Raw genomic sequence first — 17,075 nt, forward strand, 5'->3', positions numbered from 1 at the left:
ATTCCCAAACCAAACTTACGTTTCTATAAACAAATTGATTAATCCAGTATACACACAGAATTGAAGGTTTCTGCTGAGGGGCAGTTAAGAGTTGTTGATAATTAAGCAGCATACAGTTTAATAAATTATTAAATTCACAGTCTAAGACTGGTGGAAATTAATAATTCAAGTCCTAACCGAGGAGCCAAGAATTATTAAGATAACATCTAAGAATAAAGGCAGTCCAAGCAGGGTGGGTTTTGGTGGGTTTTTTTTATAAAATTAGGGTGTTCAAATTCATTATTTCCATATACCAAGGAAATCCTTTAGGTATCGCTCTGAGATCACCAATCAATAATTATCATTAATTTACCTCACTGTTAAAATTTGATAATGGTATTTTTATAGCAACATGGCTATAATAAGGAATTGACACATACTCCATGCACTATATGCACACATATAGTAAATGATCTTTACAAATTGCATTCCTTTCTTAAAGGCAAGAGGTCTTGATTTTTTTTTTTTTTTACTACTGTACATGATTTTTGTGTGCAGATAATTCAGTATACTAAACTTGGGTTTGGTTAATTTAAGCTTTTCACCAAGGATTAAATGACTATGTTTGTTACTTAAATCAATTTCCAACTTTTAAGTAGAGGATAAAGCTACATACAGTATAATACTGCATTGTCGTACGGTACAAATAGGACGTTACAAATAGACCTCTCTAGGACCTGCATTGCTGACTTGAAGTTAACCATGCCCAAAAACTCAACTTGAAACATTATTTGTCCGACCTCAATTTTTGTATTAGTGACACCAGTTTTACATTAGTATAGCACATATTTCACCCAATTGACCATTAAATTAGTAAAATATTTGGAATATGCAAAGCACTTTTGCACAGGTGTGAGAAACCCTTTAAAATATCTATATATATTTTTCTTATTGTACCTGGCCAAGGCACTACAGTATAAGAGAATTTCAGCTGTGTTGTGAAACAGTAGATTTTTACTATCTCCACTTCTTCTGTGCAGCATCTGTCAAGCTGCTAAATTAAATATTTCCAAAAATATTTCCTTTATATAGTAAATTATTTTGGAAATCTTATAAGTCGTCAAAATTTACACTGTGGACTCCGAACACACAAGACTGAGGCAAGGTGTTTTTTATTATTTTCCTAGGTAACTGGATAAAATAGCGGCACTCAAACAATCATGTTATATTAAGTGACATGTCAAAGACGGAAATAGGTCAATCACACCCAAGAGATTTTGGATCATTTGGTATATCAAAACAGCCATTCAGGGTCTGCTAGTTTGCATCTTATCTGCATCTGTTCTCAATAAGACCTAAGTTAGCCTTCCCTGAACTGTTCTCCCTCCAGATGTGTAACCTCAGTGGCCAGAATTAGCAGCAATAGACGTGTTTCTCTGGACAACTTGGAAGTCCTCATATTTAGAGAAGACTCAGTGTGGAAAAAACTGCCATTGTATAAATAGTACCCTAGAACACTGCCTATTTTACGAAGGCTACACACCTTTAACATAGATGACTCTGTCATACAAAAGTATCTTCATGTGAGAGCAGTCATTCTATGAAATATATTGCTTATCTACATTAAAAGTTTTTCTGTGGAATAAGATATTATGGATTTATTTCTAAATGGTTTAGACCAGTGTTTCTTCATCTCTGCAACTTTAAGAGGGGTGGACTTCAGCTCCCAGAATTCCCCTACCCATCGCGAACTAGGCAGAGGGATTCTGGGAGTTGAAGTCCACCCCTCTTAAAGTTGCAGAGGTTAAGAAACACTGGCTTAGACATAGCTGCTGCAATGTATGAAACTGCCATTAGACTAACATTAATAAACAGCCTTGTTTAGGAATAATTATTACACTGTATATTGGGGTACTATAGGTGTAGGGTCCCTCTCTTTTGAAACTTCCAGAGTCTTTGAGAACTTGACTTGGAATTGTCTTGTTCTGGGTTCCCATCATATCAATGTTCTTACTAAGTTTTTAAAACAGAACAAAATCTGCTTTCCTATCATATAGATGAGATAATAATGAAAGGTCAGAATATGGAATGCCAAAGAAACTATAGCAAAAGAACAGGGATAAAAATGGAATCTTCTGCATTTTTTACAATGTAAGAAACATTTTAGAAGTGCCACAAAGCAGAAAGCCATAGGATACTGGAACCCCAGCATAATATGCGGTGGAGAACATTTTTTTGCTAGGGAAATGAGTTTTTTTTTCCCCTCCCTCTCTCTCTCCCTTTCATCTCTTTTTCAACCTTACAATGACTTGCTTTATTTGTATGTAAATGCATTTCTTGAAAGACATGGGTTATTCCAGGCATTTTCACAAACAATATGCAATACTGCTTGTGCATTGATGTTAAAATACTTTGAATCTTGGAAAAGAACAATAGTTTATCTCTTTTTGAGTCCAAGGTGCTTTTATTTAAACCACTTGTTTTTTGAAATGCAAACTTGACCGACCGTCGGCCGACTTGAGATTGAGACTGGGGCTCAGGGAGGAAAGGGGAATGTACTCCAAAAAGCTTGATATTTACAGCTGGAGATGTTGCACCTTACTTTTAGCTTTTGGTTTTTTTGCACTTATTGTGTGGGTGACAGTGCATGCGCATGTTTACATTCTGTAACTTTGGATTTTCTTCCTACTGTGAAACCGAATTATGTTTTTGTGCATTTAAAAAAAAGGAAATAAATTCCAAGCAATATTCAGTTTTCTGAGTGTTTATTTTCCATTCTGTTGTTCATCTTGTGTGACTCCAGCTTGGAGTGGTTGGAAATGAAAACGCTTTAGGAGGTTCTGCAGCTGACCCACAACATTGAAATTAGGATCACCCTAGCACTAAAATAAATATTCTTTATAGAAAATTTGAAAGAATTAAGGTTTGCTTGGCACAATTCCAATCCTTGCATTTCCAGTTCGTGATTCTGTGCAGGGGTGGGGAACGATGGCCCCTTTATGACTTGTGGTTGACTCAGGAATTCTGGGAATTGAAATCCACAAGTCATAAAAGGGCCATCGTTCCCCTCAGCTGTTCTACAATATGCTTAGAATCCCAGAGCAATAGGGGATTGCTCAATCAATAGGGAATAGCAATAGTAAAGTAATGAAGCAAATACATCTGTTTGTACATAAAGCAGACAGCTGTGCATGAACTGGAACTGACTTCATGTCTTTCATCTTACTTCTGCTTATTATTATTTTTTCCCTTTTTATTGGTTTTTAATTCTACGTTCATTGCTCAGTCACAGTTACAAGCTGGGCACTTACATAAATGGAATGAATGATTTAAATAAATAACTCGGCCCATCTTTTATCTCCGATTCATAATAGGTAAGCTAAATTGTGGAACAATAAACAAAATATCAATAAAGGAGAATATTTGTAGCTGAGGATTGAAATGAAGGGTCCTTGATGCTCTCTGAGCTTCGTTGTTTTGTTGCAGATGTTTCATTACCCAGACTAGGTAAAATCATCAGTCATTAGTACTGATGATGTTACCTAGTTTCGGTAATAAAATGTTTGCAAGAAAGCAACCAAGCTCAGAGAGCACCAAAGACCCTCCAGTAAACCAAATAATCAAGAAATCAAGCAAAAGAGAACAAAAATGGTGAAACCCATGCCATTTACCCCGAGTGGGTTGAGGTGGTGTTTTTATATTAAGAATACTGTACATAAGTTAAATACCCACAGATTCTGTTGGTTGACTACTGAATAAAAATATATATATAATATACAAATTAACCTCCAGTATTATGCCCATTATGCTAAATCGCTGAAAATGTTTCCCACTTTGTTGTAGAATACTGATGATAGTTTCTTCATAAGTGGCAGCACTTTCTGCCACTAAGAAAATGGGGCAGAATTATGACAAGAAAGAGGAATGAAATGTCTGAACTCTGGAAGACATTGTAATGTAAATATTTTGGGTCACTCATGATGCAGTAAGAAAATGTCAAAGCTCCCAAACATCTAGTTATGCCTCTTGAGTTCCAGACAATTAAATAAAAGCGCTCTTCTGAGAAATGTTTCTCATTGTTTAAAGTGAGAGCAATAGACACATATGAGAGGTCTTCTCCTAAGTCCTCTTTGGTTTCCAGTAGGGCTGAGTCATAACACACATGGGGTGAAGGTAAATTTCAACAGTACCTATAAAATCACAGTCAGGATAAATGGTAGTGTGATAGCAAATGCTACAAAATGCACCAGGAACTTTTCTTTCTCCGCTACACTTAACAGTTGGAAGAACATTCTATTTAAGTAATTCTACTTAGAAGATAACATTCCTGGCATCTGGCATGATTTGTACTCTATTCGTAGTGCAGTTTTATTAAAAGAGTTCTGGTCCCTTTCTTTTTAAACCAAATGTGCAGACAGGCTTCTAAGCTTGTTCATCTGTTGTATTTTTTTTTCTTCCATATAAAGAATGAGTGGGCTGTTTAATCCTGAAGATTACAAATTCTACGTCAAGCGAAAAAGCAATATTAGCCCCTTTGAAAAACCAATCAGGCAAGTTCTTCAAGAAATCTAATCTGGGGAAGGAAGGAGTAGATGTCTATAAATCCAATTCTTCAATTCTGGGAGTTGAAGTCCAAAAGGCTTAAAGTTGCCAAGGTTGGAGACCACTGCTTTGGAATATTCTCCCCCCACTCTCCAGCCTGGACCCCCAATCTCCAGCCTTTTGAAAATACTTAAAGCCCTGGCCTTGCTATCTAGCTTGGGACTCCCACAGGAAGACACAACCTTGAGGCCCAAAGCCCTTGTAACTGCTACTCTTCAGCACCCTAAACAAGGGTTGTTATAAATTGATTTATAACAAGGTTGCCAAGGTTGGAGACCCCTGTTCCAAAGGACAGGGGCAACAACAGACAGCACTCTCTTCCTGGGGCCCACTATTTGGAATTCCTTAACTGGTGGGGCCTGTTCCATAACTTCCCTATCTGACTGGATGGATGTGCTGATATGATGGGGAGAAGATGGTTCCATAGGTAGTCTGGTCCCATGTCATTAGGGCTTTAAAGATCATAACCAACACCTTCAATTGGACCTAGAAACCGGCTGGCACCGAATGCATTCTTCTTTGAATGCCCAAGTTAGCTTGTGTGGCTGCATTTTGTACCAGCTGAAGCTTCCGGATGCTTTTCAAGGGTAGCTCTATGAACAGGGCCAGTTACTTCCGGTTGGTAGACAAAGTCATCAACAGAGCTAAATGCAAGTCTTTAGCAGAACTTAAAAGCCAAGAATATGGCTGTAAGAACTGAGTGACTTCCCCACAACACATGCTTTTCATTTAATCTTTGGAGATAATCTTCAATTATCTACAGACTGCTGTAGAAAATTGCTACAGTTTAATGTGAGATGCTAAAATAAGATAACGTTTAATAGATTTAAAACAAAAATGGAAATTTTTGAGATCTGCAATTTTTTTTTTCTTTTAGTATCTCTTTCCCCTCTACCTCTTCTGAGATATGGTGCCTACTACTTCAATTGTACCTAAACTGATGCAGTGTGAACATGGTAGCTCATTTCAAAATAATACTGCTTTCATAACAACACATCAGTATTTTTAGACTTATGAGATCTTCTAATTCTTTTACTGTACCACTGCAAGCTTTTGCAGTCTCATTCTTATCAAATAAATAGAATTTTTAAAACTCTTCTTTTGTATCCTTTCCTCTCTGAGTGTTTTGAAAAATTAAGTTGTGGGAGCCATATTGCAAGGACTATGAAAGAACAACCTAAACCAGTTTTTTTGCGCCTTGGGGATTTTAAGATGTATTGCATCAAAGCCCTCTGTGAAATAATACAGATTCTTTCTAGATGGCAGAGACCAGTGTTTCTCAAGCTCTGAATCTTTTAAGATGCAAGGACTTCAACTCCCAGAATTCCCCAGCCAGCATGCATGAGTTGTGGTCCAAACATCATAAAGTCCCAAGATTGAGAAACACTGGTCTAAATATATAACATGTATAAGGAACAGATCTTCAGCCTTACTTGAAATGCTGGGAATTTAAACTGTTATCTATATAAAGCATCTGTTTTACAAATTACCTGTAGGCCCTTCTCAGATGGCAGAGAAATTTGGTTGATATGATGATGATTTATGCTTTAAAGGAAATCATCAACATTTTTAAATAGGCCCCTAAATAATAATCAGTGAGGTTGATTTAATGTTGCAGCAAAAAGAAAACCAAAGTATACCAAAATATTAGTTTACTAAAATCCAGTGTATCAACATAGATTAGAGCCAATTTAATGTATTGCTTATAGGGACCAGGTTAGCAATCAGATGACCTTAGTCCTGTCTTAGGCCCGAAACCAGCTGGGTGATTTTGAGCTAGTTCTTCTCTCTCAGCCCTAGGAAGAAGAAAGCAATGGCAAACCACTTCTGAAAAGATTACCAGGACCCTTCCAGGCAGTTGAATGGAATCAAAGACACACAAACACAGACACACGCATACACAAACTTAACACCAAATCCAATAACCTGTTTCAAAATGAAACATACTTGAATAACAAATGACATAAAAATTATAAATGTGTTTCTGGAATATGACAGGTTCCAGGGCTCCCTGGAGCTTGTTGAAACAAACTCTAAGGCAAGGGTGTCAAACTCAAGGCCCGGGGACTGGATCCAGCCCATGGGGTGCTTTGATCTGGCCCGTAGGGCTGCCCTGGAAATAGCGAAGGACCAGCCCGCGGTGCCTCTGCCAGTGAAAACAGAGCCCCCCCCCCCCCCCCGAGCTATGTTTTTACTGGCTGAGGGCTTCAGGAGGCCATCACGGCCGAAAACGGAGCTCGGGAGCCTATTTTTGCTAGCAGAGCACTTAGGCCGCCACAGGCGCCCCCCCCCCCGGACATGAGTAACATCAAACTGGCCATGTCCACCCTCTCCACGGCTATCCCAGGCCCCCAAGGACAAAACCCTGATGTGGCCCTCAATGAAATCAACTTTGACCACCCTGCCCTAAGACATTATGTGGCTCAATTATTCAAGATATCTTAACATTGCCAAAAACTCTAGAAGAAACTGAAACACACCTGAACACCTCCAATACTATTGACATTTTACTGTGAAAAAAAATAAGCCACCCGAAGTATTTTTTCTGTTAAGTTACAAGAAAAATTAACTTTGAGTGGAGGAAATTTATAGTTTTGTATTGAAAAGAAATCAGAAAATGAAATGAATTTCTTTATAAAATGATTATAGCTCTATTGCTCTGCTGCGTTAACATCAACACGGCAAGTCCTTTAATAGGAAACTCTCAGAAAAATTACATACATTACAGTATTTGTACTTATCCAAGTCTGGCTGATTTTGAAAAGGCTAAGCCTGGCTGTACTTGGTTAGTAGGTAGGCAGGACACCTCCTAGGACAGGGGTCAGCAACCTGCGGCTCTGGAGCTGCATGTGGCTCTTTCATCCCTCTGCTGCAGCTCCCTGTTGCCAGTCGGCTCCACAATTGATAGGGCTTTTGGTTAGGACAGGTAGAGGAAAAAGGATGCCACGCTAGGAGGAGATTCTAGGCGGGGGGGGACTGGACTTCCACCTGGCTCCAGAATTGAATGCGGGGGCTTCCAGTTAGGATTTTTGTGGCTCTTTGAGTGTTTAAGGTTGCCGACCCCTTTCCTAGGAAGTACTGAGGCTTTAGGCTAGACTGGAAGGTTGAAATAGAAGACGGTAATGGCAAACTATTTTAAATACTTAATCAAAAATAATGATGAAGTTATTTGAAGTTAAGGAAGTTTCCAAGAATGTTTCATTAATGATTACATTAGTGATGTCTAACCTTGGCAACTTTAAGACCTGAGGACTTCAACTCCCAGAATTCCCCAGCCAGCCAGCAGTTGAACTAAAGAAGGTTACTTTTTACTCATACTCTTAGGACATGGGTGTCAAACTCGATTGCATCACATGACATATCGTGACATTTTTTGCCTTTGTGGAGCCGGGGTTGACGTGGCCTGTGCGTGACACATCGTGCCCACGGGGCGCCAGTTTGACAGGCCTGCTCTAAGGCAAAATCCCTATGACTAAAGAACTGAGTCACTCTTCAGTAGCTGGTACCTTTCAGAGAATTGCCAGCACAATCTTCCCTTCCATTACTGATTGCATCTTGGCATGGCCCTTTTTTTGGCCATGAGTGCCTTTCCAGCCCGCCTGCCTTCCCAGGATATGTTCCAATTGGAGAGTAGTTTAATATGATAAACACCTCAGCTAGCCTACTCTATTCATAGTACAATCCCACATGGATTATTGGTGTTCGAATGTAAAGTGCTCTTCTAAAGTGAATGAATCAGTCTCTCGGATAAATTAGAGGGGAAAATCCTTATTGTTCTACAAGCATATAGATGCCAAACAACACTGAAATCCCCATCATTGTCCAAATCAACCTAGTCCAGACTTCCCCTTCTTCCTCTTTCCCCCAACTTAAGTATTTGTGAATCTTCAATGTGACCCAAGATCTCTGTTATATGGCAGAATAGACTCTTCACTTCTAGAGACTCTAGGAAGCCATCTTGCATCCTCAGTATTATTTCATACCTTCCAGAGGCTGATAATGGACAAAGAACTCATCTGTATCTTCATGTTTTTTATTTCCAGATTTGAAAATTATTATGAAATGAACAGGATGCTATCCAGTGGCAATACTCCTGACAATACATATTTGAAGGCACTTGAGTATAGTTTAGGGGATAAAATGCCCCTAAACCTGGGCATTTTATCTGCCCAGGTTTAGGGTCTTAATCTAGAATTCCTGGACTCATAACTTTGGAATGATCTCCTAGTTTACCTCAGGAATTCAAATTGAAACTTCCCAAACATATGGATGTTTAACCTCTGTTTAAATACTTTCAGGGAAGGAGATACACCAATCAGTTCCATTATTGTCAACCTTGTGAGCTAATCCAAAAACATGCCTAGATGAACTATTAGTATTTCATTGTCAAGTTAAATTAACAGAATTTCTGTACGTTCCTTCTCCATCACCTATACCGCCCATGAAACTATGGAGGGTCCCTTATGCCCACACTCCTTCTGACCTAAGCTGTCTCTTATTTGACCTTTCTTCTGGCTATAGCTCTTTCCAGTGGTGGGTTGCTACCGGTTCGCCCTGGATCGGGCAAACCGGTAGCGGTGGCGGCATGAGGCTCCTCCCACCCGCCCGGATGCTTCTGCGCATGCACGCATGCGCCCTCATGAGCAAACCGGTAGCAACGGGTTTTGAAACCCACCCCTGGCTCTTTCCCCTGTCTCCCAAGGTCAGCCCCACATGTCGTTAAAATTGTTGAACTACTCTTACATCAGGAAGTTTCTTCTAACATTTAACTGGAATCCATCTTCCTGTAAATTTTTGCTGTGATAGAAAATAGGCTTTACCTTCTTTTAGGTATAGTATTTGGAGAAGGCTGTCATACCTCTCTTCATTTTTTTTCTTCTCAAGACTAGCACTGTTAATTCCTTCAATCTTTTCATAGGTCTTAGTTTCGAATTCTATTGCTCTTCTCTGAACCCACTCTTGATTCATTGATTCCTTAGGTTGATCTGTACTCTGTACTAAACAGAGTACTCAAGATGGGGTCCCATCAAGACTAAAATGAAGTGGATTCATGAGTTCCTGTGAATTAGAAACTTCCTTCTGTTGATACAGCCTAAAATGGCATGTCCATTTTTTGCAGTTGCTTCACAGTGTGATCTCATACTCAGTTTGTAATTCAATACAGTTCCAAGATTCCCAAATGCTTCGTCCCCTCCCCCCAAGGCAAGTTCATACTATAGCTACTAATGCTAAACCAAGTAACATCTATTCTTTATTTTTACATTCGCTACTATAGGTAGGGACGAGGTGGCTCAGTGGCTAAGACGCTGAGCTTGTCAATCAGAAGGTTAGCAGTTCAGCGGTTCAAATCCCTAGTGCCGCGTAATGGGGTGAGCTCCCGTTACTTGTCCCAGCTTCTGCCAACCTAGCAGTTCGAAACTATGTAAAAAATGCAAGTAGAAACATAGGGACCACCTTTAGTGGGAAGGTAACAGCGCTCCGTGTGCCTTTGGCATTTAGTCATGCCGGTCACATGACCATGGAGACGTCTTTGGACAGCGCTGGCTCTTTGGCTTAGAAACGGAGATGAGCACCACCCCCTAGAGTCGGGAATGACTAGCACATATGTGCAAGGGGAACCTTTACCTTTAGTATACTTACTTACTTACTCACAAAACGCATGCTGTGGTGGAATTGGAAAGCAGAAATAGGAGAGATCCGTGGGCACATTGAAAACCTGAGAATTAATTAGGCAATTAGGTAACTTTGAAAGTGAGTAATGTAACAGCATTGAACTTCCTTGGAAACTTGTAGTGACTGTTTCCAGTCTTCCACCAGGTTTATCAAGGGAATGCAGAATTTGAAATAATAGACTGCAATTTCTTGCCTGATGTGCAGAAGGAGCAAGATAAGAACAAACTATGCAAAATATTCATGTTGTTCCTCAGTTCCTCTTCCAAACATGTGACACTAACATGTGATTCATGCACACTAACATTTCTTTACTTGCAGATGGCCATTTTTTCCCCTTAGTTGGGCTTTGGCTCCGGGATGTTTCAAATAAGGTTTTGTTGATATGTATGAAATTTAGAAATGTTTTATGGAAGCCTCTGCCAACTACACTATTTAACTTCAGTTATATACACAAGCATTTATTTTGCTGAAAGGTGCTCAAAATTGCAATGTGTTCTTGACATCTCATAGGTCTTTAATTATTCTAGCTAATAACAGGTAGAAGTTCCAATATACTTCATCTCTTAAGTGCCTGATCATTTTATTTGTCAGTGACCCAGATTCAAGCAATTACATTTGACACTGGTTAGAGATAATGATAAAAGGAAGATAATATAGCTGGAATTTGTGGTTATAATTTAAAAAATAAAACACTGCATAAGACAGTGAAATCATTGACACTTCATGCTGAATAGGAATATTAATAAGATTTACTATCTAGTAGCTTATATTTATCATAAGACAAAGGATAATTGCATTTATTAATGATACAGATTATTAGGAACCGATTGCCTGATAGCATATTTTGAATTTATGAGCAATAGATAAATAGACACATGGTACAAATACACAGAGAAAGAATATTCTGTAAATTGGATGTCTGGTTGTTTTTGATCTGGTTTGGTTTGTAGTATCTTTGGACATATTAACAGCTGGGGATTAAAAAAAGCAAGCAAAATGCTATTCTAATTCTGGCCAGTGCAATTGTCTAGTAAAAACATAGTAATCTAATACCTTCCCCTTCCCTTCCCACTCAGTATCTAACACTATTCAGTAGCAGTTTGAGCAAGGGCTGATATTTGAAAACCCGTTATTATTTTTCATGGTCTCTCTATGTCACACTAATGGGTTTGCATTCATGCAGATGTTCATTCTGAAACTTTTTACAATTGGTCTGAAATGTGACAGCTCTCTTCCTTCAACTCTCCCTCTCTCTCTTTTTTTGGTTTTAAAAACAAACTTTATTAAATTTAAAAATATTAAAAAAGAAGAAAATATACAAATTTTCTCAATCATTAAATTACATAATCAATACAACAACACAAACAAACTAAATACATGTGATTATATATACACATATATATACAAACAGTGACTTATTACCTATTCTATCTATCTGACGGTGCATCTTTGTTACATTAATATCCCCTAACTTTTGTCTTTACCCTTTTTTCCTTTGATTTATCCACTTGTACCATCTATTCCATACTATAAAATATTTTGAGTCTTCCTTGTCATTTAATTCTAGAGTTAATTTGTCCATTTCTGCACATGTATACATTTTTTGAATTACTTCCTGATCCGTTGGCAAACGATCTGTTTTCCACAATTGTGCTAGTGCCAATCTAGCTGCCATAATTATATGTAGTGTTAAGTATTTTATCTCTTTTCTAATATTCCTTTTAATCATGCCTAATAAGAAAACTTCTGGTTCTAGTTCAATTTCTTGGTCTATTATTTCTACTATCCATGTTTTTATTTTTTTCCCAATATTTCTTTATTTCTGGGCAAAGCCACCAAGCATGGAAGAAAGTACCCTGGGCTTGTTTACATTTCCAACATCCTTCAACTCTCAATGGAAGAGTAATCTGACAAAACTGTTTCGGTTCCTCTTTGTCTTGGCCATTTTGGTGACTCTATGAGGAGCATTCTTTGCATGTTGTGACTTGGGCATATCTCTTTCCTCTTTCTTTAAAAAATGTACTATCATTTGTAGCTCACAGTTCTTCAGTTGCTTCCAGTCCCAGCCCTTCAAGATCGGCTTTGAAGCTCTTTTTCTGAATTTACTCCAGTTGTGAATCCCCTGACTCACAAACAGCCAAAGTTCTTTTTTCACCCTTAAAAAGACAAAGGGATCAAATTTTGAGTTTAGGACTAGAACTTTATACCACAGACATTCAGGCAAGGGGCCTTTTCCTTTCCGTACCTCCTTTTGGGAAAAGGCCCCTAAGAGTACTGTCTACTTTGGGTGGGGAGTAAGAGTTATAAGGCTCTAGACCAGGGATATCAAACTCAATTTCATTGAAGGCCTCATCAGGGTTGTGTTCGATCTTGGAGGGTTGGGGTGGGCATGGCCAGTTCGATGTCACTCATGTCAGAGGCGCTTTTGGTGGCCCGAGCACTCTGCCAGCGATAACGGGCTCCAGAGCTCCGTTTTGGGCTGTGACAGCCTCCTGCAACCCCCTGCAGTGAAAATGGAGCTCGGACTCCATTTTCGTTGGCAGAGGCACTGTGGGCCTGTCTTTCGCTGTTTCCAGGGCGGCCCCTTGGGCCAGATCTAAGCATCCCATGGGCCATATCCGGCCTCTGGGCCTTGAGTTTGACACCCCTGCTCTAGACCTTGCCAATGTAATTCTCCTACCAGCTTCAAATACAAGATGTCAAAAAAAAAAAAAATTAAGTCCAAGCCAATTTCTCTTTCAGGTCCTTCCATATCAGCCTGAGGCGGAATTCCTGCTGATTTTAAGAAAGATTGAAAAAGTGCTACTACAGGTTGTGAGTCCTTGCCTAATTGTCTAGTGGATGTTCTCCAAATCTTGCATTCTTTAAAGCAGGAGTCCCCAACCCCCAGGCTGTGGCCCACTACTGGGCTGCGAGCCGTTCGGATCCTGGCTGTGGAAGCAGCAGGCAAGCGTGCACATGCACATCCCTACTTGCACACACACTCCATTTGCTTAAGCAGTGTGTGTATGTGCGTGCTGGCCTCTCGCACAAATGGAGTTGTGCCTGTGTGTGCTTGCCGTTCGCTCGCACAGAACCGTCCCCTCCCCCCTCCCCACCGGTCCACAAAGCTAGAAAGGTTGTGGAACTCTGCTTTAAAGTATCTTTAAAACCTGAAGGAAACCTAATACTTTGTGCTATTATAAAGCAAAATGGAATAGATATTGCCTTTGTACTTGATAGAAACAGATTAGTCCTTGTTCTTTGCCAGCAGAGATGCCTTTTTGTCTTCTGTTAAGTGTTAAATGGAGACCCTATTAAGCCTTTAGGATTTATTTGTCAGGTAATTTCAGTTTTTCCTTCTACTATATAAATACTACTAGTATTTCATCAATTTTTGTCTTCTTTGTAGTTAAACAATTTAGATTTAGCTTCCATAGCTTGTTTCCTCCTATTACTAAGTGGGCCCCTTCTTGGAGTCTTTCCATGGTCCTTGCTCAGTTATCATCCAAAACATTTGAGCCAAGGATCTTCTGCGTCTTTATGTCTTTTCACTATGAAAACTGTGTCTCTGCCTGCCGTACAAGTAAACACTGTCAGCTCTACATAACTTTGGATAAACACAAGATTATTGTCTGTGATAAGAGAATCCTTTCTTTAAATTTTCTCTACTTCTCAAATGTCACAGGTTTTAGTGGCCTGATGATTTTTTTTTTCATAATCCGGGTACACATCTTACTCTGTCTTTGTCTTTGACATATTTTGGGGCTGTTTTCAGCTAGGAATAAGACTATGAGTAAATCTTCTATGTTCTTCCTTGTCATTTTAATCCATGCAATGACCTCTCTGTCTAAGCATGACACTATTCGTACTTGATCATTGAGTTGAACTAGCTCACTTTTTGCATTAATGGTTTAGCTCTTCCAGAAGATGCTCAGAGTCTTTTCACCCGTTCAACTGCGTCTTCGGAAGCTTCACCCACAGGAATAGCCTTATCCACCTCTGTGAAATGTCATTGGCTTGATGTTAACTGTTATAATGGATGCTTTTTTCTACAGGGCTGTCCTTTGTTCGTTTTTAGAACCCCTTAATTGATGTCCTCAAATAAGCTCACTATTCTTCCAATTGCTTATCTGTAACTAAAATTGTATGTTTGGTCACTTGACTATTCATGTAACCATCCTGCCTTACTCTACTCTGGCAGTTCATTTCATGTAAGAGACACTGAGCAGTTGGAGAATCAGGTCACATGACCATGGGACACGCAAATGGCTATAAATTTGGCCCACTTGCTGAGTACCCAAAGTTCAGTCATGTGGGTGGATGGGTGGTGACGGTTGGAATGCCCAATCTGCTCTTTTATGATCATCTAAATATTTGCAGCCAGATCTGATAGCATTAAAACTAATACAATCTTCTGGCGTTACTCCACTCCCAACTTAAGCCACTGCTGCTGTTGTTCCTCCCTCAGAATGGCTAGTGTGTGCCACCCCAGCACCAAAATTTCCTCAGATGTAGCAATTCATGGACCACAGTGTTCTACTTAAACTACACCAGATGTGTTTCAACTTTGTTCTTACAGTCCCCAGCTGGTATGAGAGGCATCTAAGATATCTGAAGGGCACCAGGTATTGAAGGAGTAACGCAGCATGCTATTTGGTCCAAGAGGAGAAAAAGACAACCTTTCTTTGTTATTTTTTACATTATAAGAAAAAATACCATAACAAATTGTTGTTTTCTCCAAAACATATTCCTCTCTTGCAACTTGCTTTAAAAGACTACTATGAGTCTCCTGTAGTCAGATCCCGGTTGGAAGTCAACAGTTTAGCATCCTGGTGGGACTGTTACAAAGGCAATTGTTCCAGATGCATGATTGGGATCAGGGCTCATAATATCTTCTGGTTGTTTGTTTCTTAATTCTTCTCCAGCTCCCAACATAAATGGCATAGAGGAACCCAGTCTTGCTAAGAGATTGCGTGGCACACCAGAACGGATTGAATTGGAGAACTATCGGCTCTCGGTACAACGGGAAGAAGATTTGGAAGAAGTGCCAGAGGAGACATTGGCAGAGCACAACCTCAGCAGCGTGCTAGACAAAGGAACAGAAGAGGATGTACCCAGCAGGTTATTTGATTTGGGCATCTTTAACAGCTTCTGTAGTTAGATTTTTATAGCTTATGCTAAAATATACTTCTTCAAATTAACTAGCAAAAATCTCTTAATATATTGTGATACCAGAGACTGAAAAGAAAGATGGGTTTGGAGTTCCATTATAAGGTTACTATTATCCTATGGTTTCTCTACAAATCTTATAAAGCTTTTGTCTTCTAGTTGGTCAACCATTTTTAGCACAGTCTAGTCAACCATTTTTAGCACAGGACACATTTTGTCCTGAATAGTGTTTACTGCTGTTTTTTTAACTCTTTATCCTATAAAACTTAGTAAGACCAAGCAAGATTTGCATGCTTCTTCAGATTTAAGATTTGGGTCTGAATCAAAAAACTGTCCAAATAAGAGGTCAACCAAAATGCTACATCTTGGGTTCAGCTCTAAATTCAAAAATGGCAACCGCCAAATTATAAAGCTTGCAATTTTCCAACTTTTTTTTTTTTATAGAAAAGGTTTGTAAGCCGCCTTCTGCAAACACAAAAATGCCCTCAGATATTAACACTTTACTTTAAAACAGGGGTGTCCAACTTTGCCACCTTTAAGACTTATGGACTTCAACTTCCAGAATTCCCCAGCCAGCCATGCTCCGTGGACACCCCTGCTCTAAAAGAACTACAAAAACCACCAAATGTGGCAGTGAACACCCTTGTTTCTAGTACATGTTGTCATCAGAAATCTATTTATCACTTGGCGATTCACTCAACCATCTTAAATCATAGAAGCATAAGGCTGGAAGGAACCTTGGAGGTCTTCTAATCCAAGCCCCTGCCTAAGGCAGGAGTCTTTATACCCATTCTGGACAAATGACTGTCCAATCATTTTGTGAAAACTTCTAGAGCAGGGATCAGCAACCCGCGGCTCTGGAGCCGCATGTGGCTCTTTCATCCCTCTGCTGCGGCTGCCTGTCGCTCAAAATATGTGTTACAACTGCCAATGCGTGATACCCGCCGGCACACGATTTATTGACCCCCTTTTCAACCCCCGGTAGGCCAACCATGGATAAATCCAAGAAAAGAAAAAAGTTTCAGAAGAAAACAGAACATTTAATTCAACTACATATACTAGTTTTGTGGCCGCTCAAGAAATAGTCAGGCACAGGAAGGGTTTTGTGGCTCCCGGTGTTTTATTTTGGGAAATGGGGCCAAATGGCTCTTTTCAGTGTTGAAGGTTGCAGACCTCTGCTCTAGAGGCAAGTATTAATAATGTAGAGAAGCAATTGAAGAACTCCATTTAACTCATAGATTCCAGCTAGAGTTCTTACTCTATACTCTATATACCCCATTTTCAAGTAACAGCAAACTCTTTTGTCTTTCGAAGGAAATAAAGCTAACATTCTTTCATGATGGTTTCTTATCTGACAAGGCAATATACTAAAATAAAATAATGTGTTTGTATTGCAGAGGCTGGGAGGGAGGAAAATGCATTCTTAGAAGTCGAAAAAATATGCAGATTTCTTTCATACTCTAGATAAAATTCCCAGATGATTTACATTTGTTAAGTTTGCCCATAATTTTACTTAGCAACCTTATTATTTTTTTAAAAGAATCTATTTGCACACATACTATTTGGGGAAGATAGAAATAGAGGATAGAATGAATGATTCTCTAAGTTTGGTGATTGGTTTTTTTTTCTCTCCAAATGGGGACCATTATTTAAGATGCATTACTAAAGCA

General features: G+C 39.2%; 1 protein-coding gene across 14 annotated transcripts in view; it reads left to right on the forward strand.

Moving 5' to 3' along the window:
- Positions 1–17,075, forward strand: part of MICAL3 (microtubule associated monooxygenase, calponin and LIM domain containing 3) — a 205,664-nt gene that overhangs the window by 142,113 nt on the left and 46,476 nt on the right. For all 14 annotated transcript variants that reach the window (XM_087873076.1, XM_087873078.1, XM_087873080.1 and 11 more), the window contains one exon: positions 15,162–15,357. In XM_087873076.1, coding sequence (XP_087729202.1) covers positions 15,162–15,357 — 196 coding nt within the window. The remainder of the gene's footprint in view (positions 1–15,161; positions 15,358–17,075) is intronic.

Source organism: Pantherophis guttatus, chromosome 7 (assembly GCF_059756535.1).
Source record: "Pantherophis guttatus breed Tessera chromosome 7, ASM5975653v1, whole genome shotgun sequence".
NCBI lineage: Eukaryota > Metazoa > Chordata > Lepidosauria > Squamata > Colubridae > Pantherophis > Pantherophis guttatus.